At 37.1% G+C, this 16,806-nt stretch overlaps 1 protein-coding gene across 2 annotated transcripts in view; it reads left to right on the top strand.

Annotated features, from left to right (window-relative positions):
• Positions 1-16,806, top strand: part of LOC124429518 (low density lipoprotein receptor adapter protein 1-like) — a 44,520-nt gene that overhangs the window by 12,764 nt on the left and 14,950 nt on the right. Inside the window, exon 1 of one of the 2 annotated variants that reach the window (XM_046974894.1) lies at positions 6,835-7,366. The exons of the other annotated variant lie outside the window; for it this stretch is intronic. Coding sequence (XP_046830850.1) covers positions 7,321-7,366 — 46 coding nt within the window. The 5' untranslated portion in view covers positions 6,835-7,320. Of the gene's footprint in view, positions 1-6,834; positions 7,367-16,806 lie in introns of those variants that run through there. 2 annotated transcript variants of the gene reach the window in all.

Raw genomic sequence — 16,806 nt, 5'->3', positions numbered from 1 at the left:
CAATTTAATTCCCTATCTATTTTTATCAAATCCCTATATTTCGCGTTGCAATAGAATCAAGTTTGAACGCGTGACCAACTCTACGTTACAACGTATAATGCTTAATCAATCAAGAAAAGTTTCAAATATTATCACAATTAATAGAAATAAAATATATAGGAATTATATTATAAGTTACTTCTTTACCGCGTTATTTATACGAAAATTACAAATAATATTCCATCAGAGTTAAAAATTGTAAAAGCATAATTACTGTAATATTAACGATAGTTAATTATTTAAAAAAATTTAATAATGCACGAATCTAAGTACTTTTGACACTAACTAAGTATTTGTGCATCTGGTGAACGATTCAGGCACGAACTTTATGTACCTTAATGGAGATGGAACGGTCAATCATCTCCATCTGCAATAACTATTACTACTGACGAGCAAGATAATAATATGATTAAATATAAAATAATAAGACCACGAGCAGATTTTCAAAGATTACAACGAACTGTGTACCTTTGAAAAAGATAACTCGTAGTCGATAGTTGCCCTCTTGAGCCACAGTTTGTGGGGGCCTCTTCGGCATATAGCCTCTTCTTTGCTTCGTGCCCTAACCACTGCTGTAGGGCATTCCCTAAGTCCATCGTACGCAATTATTAATGAGGAAAAAATAAATAAATAAAAAAAAAATAAATAAAAATAAAAATAAAAACACTTATTATATATTTCACGAACTATCCTAGTTTGTGGACGATCAATGGATCGAAAAAATCCATCAATCGTGCGCATCTACACAAACACATTTAATCGAATGCCACAGCAGATATTAAATCTAATCGATGAACCTATTATTAACATTTTGCATTTTTAGAATTAACAAGTATCGAACAAAAGTAGAAAATCTATGATACATCTTATGATTATCTGATCATTTTTACTTTGCATTTTTACTATATATTTACTTTAATAAACATGTATATCAAATTATAATATATTTTAGATACCACGAAAATGCAAACTGTTATAATACTTAATATTAAGTATCGAACATGTTAAAAAATTTTTGCTAATTCGAAAGAAATGAATTTTTAAACAAACGCAAAAAATGTTAAACTGTTCCATACTGATATATATATATATGTATATATATCGCTATACAGAGCGTCAGCAAAATAAAAAGGAAAACAAACATGCTGAGTAATTCTAAAATTTGCTGAAACTTTGTGTAATATCCGGAGACGAAACTTTTCACTCCTAAATGAAAATTATATTCTACGTCTTATCCGGTCCTACCTACTTAAAATTAAACAAACATTCGCACAGAAAAAGGAATGCTATTTGCCTGCCTATGATCTATATTTAAAAAACATAGCAAAACATTCATTCCAACACATACACTCCACGATTCTCTCACATACCGCCAGGGTGCAAAAGCCTACACTAGAGAGTATGCCCCGGGGCACCTCCGACACCCTAGCTCAACCACGTTTCTCTAACTTACATACTAAGGTGGGTACGTACCAATTGCTGTAATCGACCGTCAAGGCTAATGATTATTGCGTAAATGACTAAAGCAAAAAATACTAGTACATACTAGTATATATACATACTAATAATATACGAGTATTTCCACATGATATATGGTAACTCTACTATGCAAAACGATATAAATAATAATATATTAATATAGCAATATTCGTATTTATTTTCAAGTTATCGCGAAACGATGTACAAAGCACCACCTAACACGTACACACAGGCGCAAAATACATCGTGCGCAATCATTAATGCAATGACAGTCGCCAATAAGGGAAGACTTAAAACTAAACCCATATTAACTGTTTCTTCACCCATACGAGTAACACCTGGGTTCACGCATAGATGAGAACGCAGAAAAAATGGGGGGAGGGAGAAACGGGAATTAGTTCATTAGAAGCTGAAAATCCTGATCTAAAAATTGATTAACTTATTCTAGGGCCTACGGACTATGACTCTACAAGTCTCTTTATTTTTTTTTTATTAATAATGGCTCTACTAGACTTTTTTCTTTTAAAAGCAATCATTCTATTGTGACTTTTTTTTATCAATGAAATTGATTGAACATTTAATTAATTTTTCATGCAACTATAATCAAAAAACCTCGGACGATTCCTTTCAACAAGTGGTTATTCTAATTAAAAGACAAGATCATGATCCATCACTTGTTTCTCAGAATCTATCCGTCGCGTTTGTCTTCTTGCTCATTTGTTGATACACATAGATAACGATATATCGAAATAGTTTGCAATTAAATAGACTAAGTACGGAGCAATGCATGTAACGCAGACCACACATGCCTTTTCAACGAAATCGGGTAAATGAATGCCCGATTTCACCATTAATATCGCGAACAAACAGGAAGAAAGCAAGTGTTAATTAATTGCACTGTTAATTAAACAAGTCGAACCGATGAAACAAGAAGACCCTATCCTGAGCTAATAAAAATAAGCATGCACAAAAAACAATCAATGGAAAATATGTATAAAAAAAAAAATAATCTACTCGTGAGTAATTTCAAAAGAAAAATTATTCACGTGCTCGTCAATAATTTATTTAAAAAATTACAACCAGTTACTCGTGCCGATTCGGACCTTTCGTCCTCGACATGATTGAGCACTGGAGGGACTTAAAATTTGTTCACTCACTACTTAAGAAGTTCTGCGATGGCTCCAAAACACTCGTTCACTATGTAGAATAAAATTGATTGATCCGTATGAGGTTGAAAATCAGATAGATTGATCCGAGGTCGAACATGAACTAGGTTAACATCCTTGTAGACTGATAAGGCAGGATTATAATGATGATCTTAAAAAGAACTGAAAAGAAATTTTTATGGAATTTATTGCAATGAAAAAAATTTTTTGAATTATTACCTATGAAATTTGTGAATTTACTTACCAATAGTTCTTTTTACAGAAAAAGTCTTATTTCTCATTCATCTTCAATGATGCACTGACTCTAATTCACGAACAATTTCTTTTAAAATGAAAATACAACTTTAGACGGACAAATACTAACACTATGATTACCTTGCTCGTAATCGGCTGAAATACACTTGTCTTTAATAGAATCCCGAATCGCGATCAAATTTCAACAAACGAACAATACTTTTAATTTTTATTTATACGATACAACACTCGATTCATTATCACCCGCACGTTTTCAATGACGATCTGAAAAAGAAAAAAAGACAAAGTTATCATAGGATCATTTTTAAAAATACAATTTTTTCTTCTTCTCTTTTTTCATTATTAAGGAAATAGTTAAAAAAGAAATTTACTTACTAGATACTTTGTTGATCCTTTATACGATGAGCATCCTGCTCCAGAATGATGAATAATGCACTAACACTGACTCTACTTGACGAATTTCTATTGAATCTAATTTAAATTTTATCAATGAATAACAAATATGAAAGTATTACGAGCGAACACTGATCCTAAGACCACCTTGCGCGTGATCAGAAAAAATTTAGAAAACTTGAGAATAACTGAAACATACAAAAAATTATACATCAAATAAATATCACATTTATAAAGGACATTTTCTGCAAATCATCTCTGAAGGTAACATATTAAGGAAGTATATTATTCTAAAAGATTATTCTAAGATATTATTTAAAATAAATATGTTAAATTTAATGTGAACATATTATTAAAAGCAAAGGTTTTTTAAATGTACCAAAGTATGGATTCATATTGATAGTGCTTGCTTTGTATCTTGAGATACAAATTCAAGCAATATCAATTTCTTAATCTCACCATTCGGAGATAATATTTTTAAATCAAACAATAAAAAGTAAATACGATGACGAGTAATCTGAAAAGTATACAAATTCATACAATATATGCTATGTAACAATAAATTTTCTATAATATCGAATAAATGATGAAATGTTAAATAATAAAATATATAATGGAAAGAAAATTAATTGATCTATCCGCAGATCCTTATTACGTATATTTAGAAGATAGAAACTACGTATATTTAAACTACGTAATAAAGATCTCTTTCCTACCATTGAATACTCAATTGTTCTTTTTTTATTTTTTTGTTATTCTCGGCTAAAGAATTTCCTGGAAATTTTCGACCGAAGAATTTCGTGGAAATCCACAGCCGAGAGCTTATTTATTTACATACGATATCTATCTCTCTTTGTTGAGTCTCACTGAATGTCATTAAAAAGAGGTAGACTTACCTAGGCATATTACTAAAAGTGGCTATGCTCGTGGAATTCTTGGAAATCTGAAAATTGAAAGATCTTATTAGTATAGGATAAGACTAAAAGTGTTGTGTGTGTGTGTGTGTGTAGGGAATATTTATAGGTACTGTGTGTCGTGCGTATATATATATATATATATGTACATATATATGGTGCGTATATATATATATGTACATATATATGGTGCGTATATATACATATGTACATATATATGGTGCATATATATATATATATATACACATATATATGGTATGAGCATATCGAATATAATACAAAATATCGATCGATCACAATTATTAATGTAAAATTATTGATCGGAGCATCGTTAAAAAGCAAGAAAAGTATCGATATCGTGAAAATAAAGCTAGAAAACTGGAGAAAAAGTAGGACGCGATAGTCTCCTTGGGGATTTCCGAGACGCCGATTTTATTTTCGCAGATATCTTTTAAACGCGATGATACCCCAACTTGCAAACGCGGCCTCTTAAAAATCGCGTGTTCAGCTATCGATTGATATATTGGAAGAGGATATACGTTAGAAAAAATATGCTAATTACCTGAAAAAATGCGGAGCTAGCTGTGGACTTGTCAGTGTATCCAAAATGGTAATAAGACTAGTAGCAAGGAAGAAAAGTGGACCCCGTAATTGACAGAACGTCACTTCCGGTACCTACTGAGTCAATGAAAATATTAATTTTTTCGACAATTATTAAAAAATAACATAATACGATATAAAATATAAGAGCATAAAACCCATGAAAAATCTGATTAATTAGAATTACGAATATAGACAATTATTTTTAATTAAATAAAAGTATTTGTTTAAGAGTAGCTGCGTAAGAGGATTCATATGTCTGTGTACGTATATGTATGTATGTATGCATATATAAAAATCGAATATAATACGAACTACGATTTATGACGGTTTATTAATGAAAAATGCTTAATTAAAGAATTGTTAAAAAGCGAGAGAAGTATGGATATATAATAGCCTTGCGGAATAAACCAAGAAGCTGATTTTATTTTCTCGAATATTTCTTAAATGCGACGATGATCTGATTTGTGAATAATATATGTTAAAAAAAGCATTTCAAGAAATCGAAATATATATATATATATATATATATATATATATATATATATATGTGGACAGAAAGAGGATGTATATCAGAGAAAAATTTGCTAATTTACCTGTAATTGATGAGACCGATACGTATCTCGTGTTAAAGCCGACACAAACCAACCAATGACGTTGTTTTTATCGGCAAGACGATAACATTTCGCGGCATATGCGCACTAGGTCACTTTGGGTAATTACGTTCCAATAAATATATCAATTTCTTTGGCTCTTATTAAAAATTAGTCTTTTATAATATAAAATCTATAATAGGAAAAAGATCCCGAATAATTTTATGAACACGATACGAACATAGCTCTTTTCCACCTTTCAATAGTTTGACTCTCGAGTCAAATAGATGACCAATTAATCGATCGAATAATAAAAAATTTATCTCTATTTATGGTAAATCCATATACATATATTCCTGTAAATGTTCCAAAAGAATAATATTTTATATAATTTTTATCTACAAGTATTCGATAATAAATGATCATTAGTTGAAATATTTATTATGAATTCAGTAGTAGTTTTATCAGTCTTTCTCTCTCTCTCTCGAAGAAGGTGAAACGGTGTAGTAATAATATGGAATAATGGTGAGAATAAAGAAAACTATACATTCGAACGCTGATAATCTATAAAAATCCTGAAGAGAAGAATTGGCCTAATTTAACAATACCTATTTTAACAATGGCAAGGTAAGCTAAAAAATACTCTGACGTTTATACGCACACACGCTTCATACATACACGCAAATCCTTGAATTCGTGTTCGACAAGATTTTAGCCCATAGTCACAATCACTACTGATCTATATAAATTATATTATATAAATCGATACAACGATCTATATAATTTCTTGAAAATGTACATCTTTTCAATGCTAAGACGAACGACACGAAATTTTCTGTTTGCTCGCGGACACATACACACAGGGATTTCGACTCGGCAACGGCAAGCGTTCGTTACATAGACACGATTCCATGCAAATTCAGATATTATTGTACAAACACTCCGGATAACCTAAAAAGGGGACACAGTGTGACATCTCGAAATTTCGTTAGACTTATCGTTCAAAATCGAAGTCGATAATGCAAACGGATTTAGGCGACTAAAACATTACGATATCGATCTATGTGTACATAGATCCGCGACAGTTGTTTTTCCGCACTTTGCTGAATTTTTATTTCATTTATTTCTGTTTAATACGAGTGATAAAGGGAGTGCATCAGCGTTGCGTCTCTATCAAGGATCGACTGAGATACTTTATAAACATATAATCAGTGATTCTACGATATCACAATGATAAAATTAGTGAGAAAATTGAAAAGAATCATTGGAGGTTATGTTTGTATCCGTTGTTTTAGTTGTCGAAGAAGAAACATTTGTTCGCGCGCGTTATTCTCGATCAGAAGCGGGGGAAAAATAATCTTTATCCTTCCGACCGGATTCGGTTCGGATGCGGAACCGGAATCTGGGAAGTGCGAGTGAGATGCGCATGTACGAGTTAGGGGAGCGGAGTAAACCCGATGCGCCGGCGGACGCTCTCACATCGAGGCGGTGCGCCTTCGCGGCAACACGTATTCCACGCGAAACAGCATAACTCTTTTCAACCTTTGATTCCGTTACGAGTTTATTCACGGCTTTTAAGTACGTCACTTTTCTGAGATCTCGAAATTACCACGAAGAAGATTTTGTCATCGATTTGCGAACGTTTTTCTCGTCTCGAGTCAGGAAAAGGTATAACGTGTCGGTAACGTAATTAAAATCTATAGAACACGTGTCTCCTTGATCTTCTCGCGAGTGTTTGATTCATTTCGAGAAAATCGTTGAGAAGACGAAACGAAGAAACGAAGAAAAAAAGAAAAGAAAAGAAAAAAAAAAAGAAAAACGAAGAAAAAGGCAAAAAATTATACGGATTCGTTGAAGATCGGGCTACGTCGGACGGCGAGGATGTCGTTCTTCAGAGGCTTGTGGAAGAGCAGTTCGAAGCATAAGAGTGAGTGAAATATTTTATTTCGTTAAGACGAGAACGCGACGTTCACGATTTCTTGAATTTCATAAAGCTCCCCTCCTCTCTGGTTCTACTGAAAATTCATGACGTCGTTACCGAAGACAAACATTCGAGATTACCAGAAGGAAGGATCCCGTAACTTTCTCGAGACACTTTGCACGAATTTCATGCATCGCGTGCGTGCTTAGATGGGTGGATAGGTAATATTACATATTGTGAGTAGAAATTTTCAACGGGCTCTCATTGAAAATTTTAGATGGAAAAGCGCGACCGAGTTCGCGTTCGCGTAACGAATTCACGCTCTACGTGTGAAAATTGTCGACTTTTTCAACGATAGAATCGTCGTCGTTACCCCGGAAACTTTTTAATGCAATCCCGAGAATACGCTCGACGCGAAACGTTTCTGTCCTTCTCCATTGGCGATTTGCAACGGAGTTTTACTTTCACAGCCACGTCGAAACAACCGCGTACAGCCGAGTCGCGATAAGTCTTTCTCTCATTCGACGGCGAGTAAACGCCTGCGATTTTTACAATGGTAGCAATTTTTCATACCATTCAGAGAAGGAAAAATCTAATTAGAATGTTACTTTTACTTTATTTTAGAGAACAAACTGTCGACTCTATTCGCAATGAAAACTTTTAGAATTTTATTAAAACGTTCAGTTATTATTGCGTTATTATGGCAACGATCGACGAAATTACCTAGCCGCTATCGTGAATGTTCAATAAATTATAGGAAATTTATATACCTATCGGGGTGTCGTAACACCTTTTTCACGAGGACGAAATATCGGAAAATAATAAGTAAAAGACCGAGAGAAAGACTGAGAGAAAGAGGAAAAGAAAGAGGAGAGGAGCAGTCGTGACGGCAGTTAACGCGATTATTCGTAATAACCGGCCATAATAGAGCCACCTTTAAGGTTATGGTAATGCATATACCAGCTCTCTTGTTATAGACGTAATACGATCCTCTTTCTCCCTCGCGAGAGCGAACCAGCGCTGATTATTGATCGTAAAATCTGCATAATCTTTACAACGCGGACTCCTCATCTCGTTCTTTGCTAGATAGGTCGTTAAGATTGAATCCCGGAGTGTTGCTCGATATGTGTCGTTAAACGAAAAAGAGAGAATTCGTACTTGTCCGTTCAAAGGGAAAACAAATAGAGATACGTATGTGCATAGATAAGAAATTGAAACGACGAAAGATTTGGGACGACGATAATCGACGGCGAGTTAGATTAAAATTTGGACTACTTGCGTTATGGAAAAGAATAGAAACGGACAGATATACGGTTTGGTCATTGTTATGCCTATGTTCTTCAATATTTAAGAAGAGAACAACTCCATGTGGAATATTCACGCTTCGGCAGCTGTATCGCTTAGAAAGACCGGTATTGCGGGATTCCGCGATAATGGCATAGGGAAGATCTCTCCGATGGAACGTATTGTACTATTAAATGTGCCCGTTGGAACGGAGATGTTCCATTCAATTATGAAATGGCAACGGGCATTAAAGCTTGCCGTTCGCCAAACGAGTTGGCAATGGTGGTGCGTTATCGATTTGGATGAAACTGGAATTAGATCATTCTAAACGGGATAGCCTCCTCGTTCAATGCGCGTTTTTTTACGCGTAAAAGCTCATCCGAAAGAGATTCCGATTTGGAATCAATGTCAGGGACATTGTAATTTGTAGTTAACGCAGAGACATTTCTTTTAGTTATTTTCTATCGCTTAAAGGGACAGCGTAGGTTAATTATTCGTACAAGTAGAATGCAATATTATATACATATATAGAAGCTTTACAGCTCGCACCATGTAATTATATTTCCTGTATAACAGGGTCTCCGGACATCGCGGCTTCGTCGTCGTCGTCTACTGCAAAGTATCTCTCTCTCTCTCTCTCTCTCTCTCTCTCTCTCTCTCTCTCTCTCTCTCTTTCTCTTTCTCTCTGTTCCTCTCTATGGCGCATATCACGGATCAAATTGGAACGTCGGCCTCGTCCGTCGAGTGCCACCATCGTTTCTCGTCGCACTCTCTCCATCGAAAACTAATGCATCCTTAATGTACACCTGTATACCATTACGCGAGCACGCAATCATTCTACTGGAGCAGCGCATACTATTGGCATCGTGATAAATCCTAGTACATTCGATAAAGACAAAAGGGATATCGAATAGGGTAGGAAACGAACGATCTGTGCTTTTCACGAGACATTTACGAAGCATAGGTAGAATTCGTTCGAATCGAACGAAAAGCCATGAACGCGATAGGTGCTTTTGTAGTATCGCGTTACATTCGAGGTATGTGTTCGCTGTGTAGAGAGCTACTCTCGTTTCTCAGTCTCTTGTTTATCTCCATTCGGAAAAGGTCAAAGATTAATCCTTCGATACACATATCTTTACACGCGTATGTTTCTCTGTGTAAGTTCTTTTCACGGAATTAACGCTCATCCTGACATGCGTAAGTCAAAAAACACGATGTTGTATCGTATATGGCTTATACAAGAGCTACGGTTTGTTTATTTTTCTCAGCGATCCTTACTACGATTGTCATTACAAATAAACGGTGATCATATAGTTCTCTCTCTCTCTCTCTCTCCCTTTAATTTTATTTTAAGACGTATGAAAACATACGTGTACGCTTATTGTTGAAAATGAATCGACAAGTCGGTTTTACAGCGAACGTAAATTTGGTCGTTTTATCGCGAAACGATAACGAAATGTCTTCCCCCACCCTCTCTCTCTCTCTCTCTCTCTCTCTCTCTGTATCTCTCGTATCGATCTATCTATCTATCTATCTCTATCTATTTCGTATCGAAGAGCGGAACGCGAAACTGATACCGAAATTTACTCTGAATGCAATTTACCCTCCGACAATGTAGGCACGCTCGAGTAGTGCGCACGTTCGTGTGAGTGTCGAATTCATTTCGGGCCACTTAAAACACTACGATTGGCAAATCAAAGCTGCCGGACAAAATTGTAGAGCTCGAGATCACATCTAAAATGATATTAAAGGTCGTAGTTTCTCCTTTAGAGATTCTTCGATCGTAATATATCGAAATATTTAGCGCGAGATCGTCTATTGTATGATCCACAAAAAAAAATCTTTTTATTCGCGGTTTGATCAATAATCTCGTTTGCAATGATAAATTTCTACAAGGCTCGCGAGAAAATTGAAAGAAAGACGAGCGACCTATTAATGCTTTGTCGCAAGCTCGCGAGGTTTGTATACGCGTCGATCAACGCCGTTGTCGTTAATTACTGTTTAATTAACGTTCCCTACGTACCGAAAGAGAAAGAGAATTTAATCGAGGCCGACGGTGTTTTAATTGTGCTCGAGTAATACATATACCCTAGCCCCTTTATGTACGTAAAAGCAAAATGCGAACCTTCCGTGACTGCTTTATGACAGCGAGTAAGAGTCGAGCACTGTGATAATGAAAACGTATGCCCTGTATGTACGTTCTACGTGCCTTTGTAACACGCGTCTCTGACTTATTGCCAAAGGAGGAAAAAACAAGAAGAAGGACCGCACGTGATAAGCACTTTTATTAAAGTCAATAAGTGGTCTGAACGAGTTGTGATTCGTCATTAATAAAACAGACACGAGCGTTTGCTTTATGTTTTCTTTTTCGCTCTTCTGTAGGTTCCTTCTCTCGATTCTTTTTTTTTTTTTTTATCGACTACAATTCGGACCGATTCTCATTGAAAGTCAATTGGCATAAACGTATCCCTTTTCTTTGTGTACTTTGCGTCGGTCGTTTCAACGAGAACAAAAAATGAGGAGCGTGAGAGGGAGACGGAGAGAGAGAAAGAGAAACAGGGGAGAAATCATGGAATAGAGCAAAACGATAGATCGAACTCAATTTAAATACAAATTAAATGACAGTCTCGTTCCGACGTCTGCTTCCTCATGGCTTCGTCTCTTCAAATTCCCTCTCTCGGTTGAGATTTGAGAACAGAGAGAGAGAGAGAGAGAGAGAGAGAGATTCGATTTGCCCCTGGACTAATTGCTTCCGTGTGATACAAAATTCCTGAACAAGCATTCTCTCCGTGATTGTCATCGCCGTGCACAATTTTTCCTCGATTTTTTCCCTCCCTCCGTCGATACGAAGCAAGTCGTTTACGAAATGTACGATCCGTTCTTTTCTCGTTTATATTTTTCCTAAGAAAGTATGCTTCTTCTATGCCATCAAAGACCTGTACTTTCTCTTTTTCATTTCTTTTTTTTCTCTCCTTTATTCCCCCAAAGACCTTCCGACGAAGCGACAGCATTAATAGAGTTCTTATATATCTAGATCGAACGTTTTCCTTTCCGATCGTAGTGAAGTATCGCGTGTGATCGAGCGAGTGGAAAGAAACCGGGACAAGTCATAGAACGATTTACCTATATCGAAAGATCGAGAGAGGAAAAAAGGGTTGGGTAAAAGGGGTTGCATTTATTAGCTGATACCGTTATTTTCGAGAGAGTAAAAGGTCGATACAGTTGGGATATGGGCTTTGGCCGATCGCCAGGCTACTAGTTCTTCGACTAGCGATTTGCCGTCGGGTTTGCTGAATTTCCAATGCAAACTCTTCTCTTCGATTTCTTTTTCTTTTTTTCTCTCTCGATCCTTCGTTGGGTTATCGCGTTCATTCGTCTCGAAGAAAGGGATCTCTGAGATTTTCCGGAACGTTTTCAGCCGTCGCCTTGAACTCTACGTCCTCGGGAAGTCAATTTTATCCGTAAAATTCTTTCTTTTCGAAGGAAAGACTCGAGAGCCCCATTTTGTACGAACCCGTCCGACAGAATTGAGAAGCGAATAAAACTAGAACGAGACAGGGCTACTTTGGTATGCCTTGGAACGTTTTATCGATCGACTCCAACTGTTCCGGAGTACATTTTATGTTATTAGATCTTCCATCTCTCTATAACCATTTTTTTCTCTTCTTTTTTTTTTTTGTGCTTTTTTTTTTCCTCTCTATAAAAGAATGCAAGAACATTCAAGATTTTTCGAGGATCTTTTCTTTTCTGTCGTCGCGTCACGTCGAAAATCTTTTTTAACGTTCGTAATTGTTCGTAAAAGTATAATGCAGATCGCCCGGAGATATGCAACACTCTTTACGCCGAAGCGGTAGAGAAAATTCTTTACCGATAAATAACGCTCGCAATCTACATTACCGATAAAGTATGAAGCGTTGCCTATCTCCAGGCACTCTATTCGATATTTATATAAATAAATCGATAATTGCACACGACTAATCAATGATCAGAATTCAAAGTAATCGATGAAATGAATCGATCGAAAGTATTTTGTTATATATTGCTTGTTAAATCCACTCGACATCAAATGAGAAAAAAGAAACTTAATGTTCCTTTTGCGAGTCTGTAAAAGAGAGAACGATTAACTGCGTCTCGACTTCGACTAAACGTTTCGTTCCGTTATCGATCTATTTTCAACCCCGTGAAACTTTTCTCGCAAAACTCGGAACGTCGCACGTATATTGCGGAGGCATTCCTGGTTCTTGAATCTTTTCAGGAGAAAAATCAATTCCATCCTGATATCGTCTCGCTCGGATCCTCACTTTTAATCTCGAATACAAGTTTCCCGCTCAAATCGAGTGGAATTTGATACCTCTTTATTTCCCTTATCGGACGATCGTTAATTAATAGCAGCTTCGCGTTTAACATCAATGGAAATGAAATTACACGGTAAAGAGACCTTTAAGGTAATTTGAAACGTATTCTCTGATGCGGTCACGTTATTATAGAAAATTTGTTCATTAAAATGAATTAAATAGAAAACGCGTTTATAAAATGATATTTATAGAATAGTTTAGTGCACGTATCGAGTGCGGACATTTTTCAATAGCTTTTCCGCATCTTTCGTGTTTGTAGGTTGACCTCTTATATACACGCTACGTGCGACGATCCTATACCTAACACGATCGTAAACGTATGTCGAGAAACTTTCGATGTTTACATACATTGCTCGCTCGCCCGTCCATATAATTTTAAATAAAGCATTTTCGTGCGGTCGCATTAAACGATAACTATCGACTAGCACGTTTATCTGAACGTTGTAATTTGCCGCATGACAAGCAAATACTAGTCTCGCTTTTAACTTTCACCCATACGTTTCGTAATAATTTCTATCATTTGTACATTCCAAAAATTCAATTTCGTGAAAGAGAAACGGTGGTAATTTCGTTCGGACGGTGGTAAATGGTTAAAAAGTTTGTTTCCAAATAGAGAACGCATTCGTTCCGTTTCTTCTGTTTAAAAATTAAACTCGAATAAGCTTTCACCTTTGGAAAAAGGAAATAAGAGGAGACGATAGGAGCGAGAATAAGAGGATAAGCGAAAATAGGTAGGACGATATAAACGCTTTTACGAGTTTCTAAGTCGCTACGCTGGGGGTAGATTCCTTGGTGGTATCGCGTTGATGCTCCACCAGCATCTCGGATTGGTCCATACTCTCCTCTCCTCTCCTCTCCTCTCCTCTCCTCTCCTCTCCTCTCCTCTCTTCTCTTCTCGTCGCCTCGCCACTGTCGTCCTGGGAAACGAAGGCGCTACTGCATTGCTCTCCGCAGCTGGGGATCGTAAGTGCGGTCGAAACTTTACGGAATAACACGCATGGTCGAACGGCTTTTGCGTAATAAACAAAAAGATGATTCTCCGTTTTTGTTAAAGAAATACTTACAAAAGGATTTATCTTCTCTTTGAAAGAATTTCTATCTAATAAGGTTATACTCGCAAACCACAGATAGATTTGGTTGGTTGCAAACATTCGTTTATGTTTTCATTCGATTCTTCGTGTTAACGGATTACCGTACATCTATATAAAGAATCTTTCTGCTCGATCGAATGGCAGGTGATCGAAGAGCGAACACGAAGGCGGCTCGATCGTTGAGATTTTCCATTAAAAATCAAAAATAAAGATTGACGTGTAGATAGGGGACGTTAAATAACGTACACGTTAATGGTTGCTATGTCGTAGCCTCTTGAAGCATGCGTTCGATCGTGGGTCAAGCGGTAAAATAAATATGTTACGTCAGCTTACTGCGTCAGAGCCTGTCCAAGCTGAATTATACAAAAAATTATATTAGTGAAAGGTTTCTTTTTATTATCATACCGAGAAGCAAAATTGTCCCTAGATTTGCAACAATCTAATCGCTATTATGTGATATTCAGGCGATATTGTTTAGATTTTGTTGTATTAATTTTCAATGGACTTAACAGAGTTTCCAAAGTTTCTCGAAAATTATTATTAATTCTCATTGTGTACTCTTGATTAACAATGAAGGTAGAGTAGAGTCCGTGGTGTAGAATGGTAGTAGGTCGATTACGACAACGTATTTCTCGAATGACTTTCTACGACTACTAATTGCAAAGTTACTTCGCGCTACGGTCGTGTAAAGTATAATTGAACGAGAAGGCATCTAGTTTTTGCTGGTTGAAAAATAGAGAGAAAAGAAATGAAATCGCAGCTCGCTCGTTCCAGACTTTATCCATCTGGCTCGAAGTTGGCTCGGTCGAAGGAAAAAGATTTCATTTAAACAAACGTCGTTGTAAACTTTTCGTTTCCCGTTGAAGCCAAGTTGAAGTTTAAGTGATCAGAGATGGAAAATGTTGTGGGGAGAGAGAGAGAGAGAGAGAGAGAGAGAGAGAGAGAGAGAGGAACGAAGGAGAGAAGGAAAGTTTTCGTGAAATTTTGTGAACGCCACCGCGTATCTATATACCTACGTATAGATCGTTCGACCGCAAAACAGAACTTTTCGATTTCGTAAAGTAAGGTGAAAAGTCAAGTTGTTGGGGAAAGAGGAGAAAGGCCGTGAAGAAAGTGGGAGAAGGAAGATTGTCGTGACGAACGTTGCACACACGATAAGCGTCTCTCGAGATCGATGCGACCACCGCCTCTTCGGAGTAATCCGTTCATCGTAATAGGATTTTGCCATCGTTCTCTTCCGGGCCGGTTGCTTGGAAGTGGAGAACGAATCGAATGAGAGAGAAAGAGAAAGGGTGGTGGGCGGGGGGGTTAGCCGCAGGTTATTCTTCTTCTCCTTTCCTCTTCTATGCGAGAATTATCCTCGAATTAGTTTCGTCCAAATTACACACGGTATCTACTCGTTCGTTCTCCAATCGCAGTAACGTCTGCTCCGAGCATAGATAATAAGACGACGTAGAAATCAAGGGGAGAGGGTAAGCGAGAAAACAAGAGAACCGGAGCAAGAGGCCGAGATCGAAGATCCATGGGATGTTACCGGGGAAACGGTCCTGGAAAATTCCTGGGACCGCAGCTCGAAGGATCGCTCCTTTCTCACAGCTGTGTCTCGCTTCTCTCTTCCTTCTTCTCTCAGACTATCTCTCTATCCCTTTCTTTCTCTCTCTTTCCCCCACCCCCTCTCTCTCTCTCTCTCTCTTTCCTCTCAGGAGGCATTAAGATGTAATTAAGGAGGTAGGTTCCTGCTTGTGCTCGACGTCGGACAAGCTAGTTATCGTCTATCTATCGAAGAAACGTGTTCTTTTAAAATTCTCTATGGATGTTGAATTTCAATGGTCACCGAGAGCGAATCTCGTTAATCTTCGCTCGTATTGTTTCTGGAACGATGATATGAGAATAGAGAAACGAATGCGGAAGCATTTATTATTCCCATTAGAGAATCTAAGCGAACGTGGTGGCTTCTTATACGCGTAGAGAGATTTAACGAGGTAGACGTATAATTTTCCCAAATCATCGTTGTCGCGACGACAAGTGCTCGAGTAGGAGGATTAAATTCGTCATCGCGCTCTTGGGGACTATTTCCGGATCTTTCAGCGTTGATGTAATCGCTCTAAAGATATTAGCAAAGACCAAATTCTCTAATTTGATATGCTTAAGATAAAATGGTCACTCTCTACTGGTAGAAGATAGTCGTATTTTTTTAGCATCCGTGAAGATTCATTTTCTCGGGCTAACTTGTTTCTGCTATCGTCGAGTATCGCATTCGAGCACTCAGACGTGCTCGTAAGTTCAACTTGGCATAACCACTCGCTAGCGAAGAGTACCGCTATCGTGTACTTATATCGTGCGTACTTCAAACTCATATCAAAGAACGATCGATACCGATGAGACCATATTCATTTTTCTCTCGCTCTCTTTTTCTCTTTCTCTTTGAAATACAAAGAAAGGACAGATTGAAGTGGATAGAAGAGGAGTGTCCAAGATTTCTTTGTCGGCGTCGTCGTCGCCTTCGTCTTTCCGCTCTCCTAGCTTTATTCGTGATCGTTGAAAAATAACGTTAAAAGAGTCCTAAAGGTTGTCGGTAATAGTCGGAATAAAGGGCCGAAAAGCGTGAGAGGAGAGCATATCGTTCGAATCCTCCCACGTCGATCCGTGCTTTCACCGTGGATAAAAGCTGCCCGAAGAGTAGACGTGGAGTTAACTCCGACGAGCCAAAGTGTGA

This window comes from Vespa crabro, chromosome 15 (genome assembly GCF_910589235.1).
Source record: "Vespa crabro chromosome 15, iyVesCrab1.2, whole genome shotgun sequence".
In the NCBI taxonomy this organism is placed as follows: domain Eukaryota; kingdom Metazoa; phylum Arthropoda; class Insecta; order Hymenoptera; family Vespidae; genus Vespa; species Vespa crabro.
Note: the sequence above shows the minus strand (reverse complement) of the source record. Positions and strands in the feature narration are given on the sequence as shown.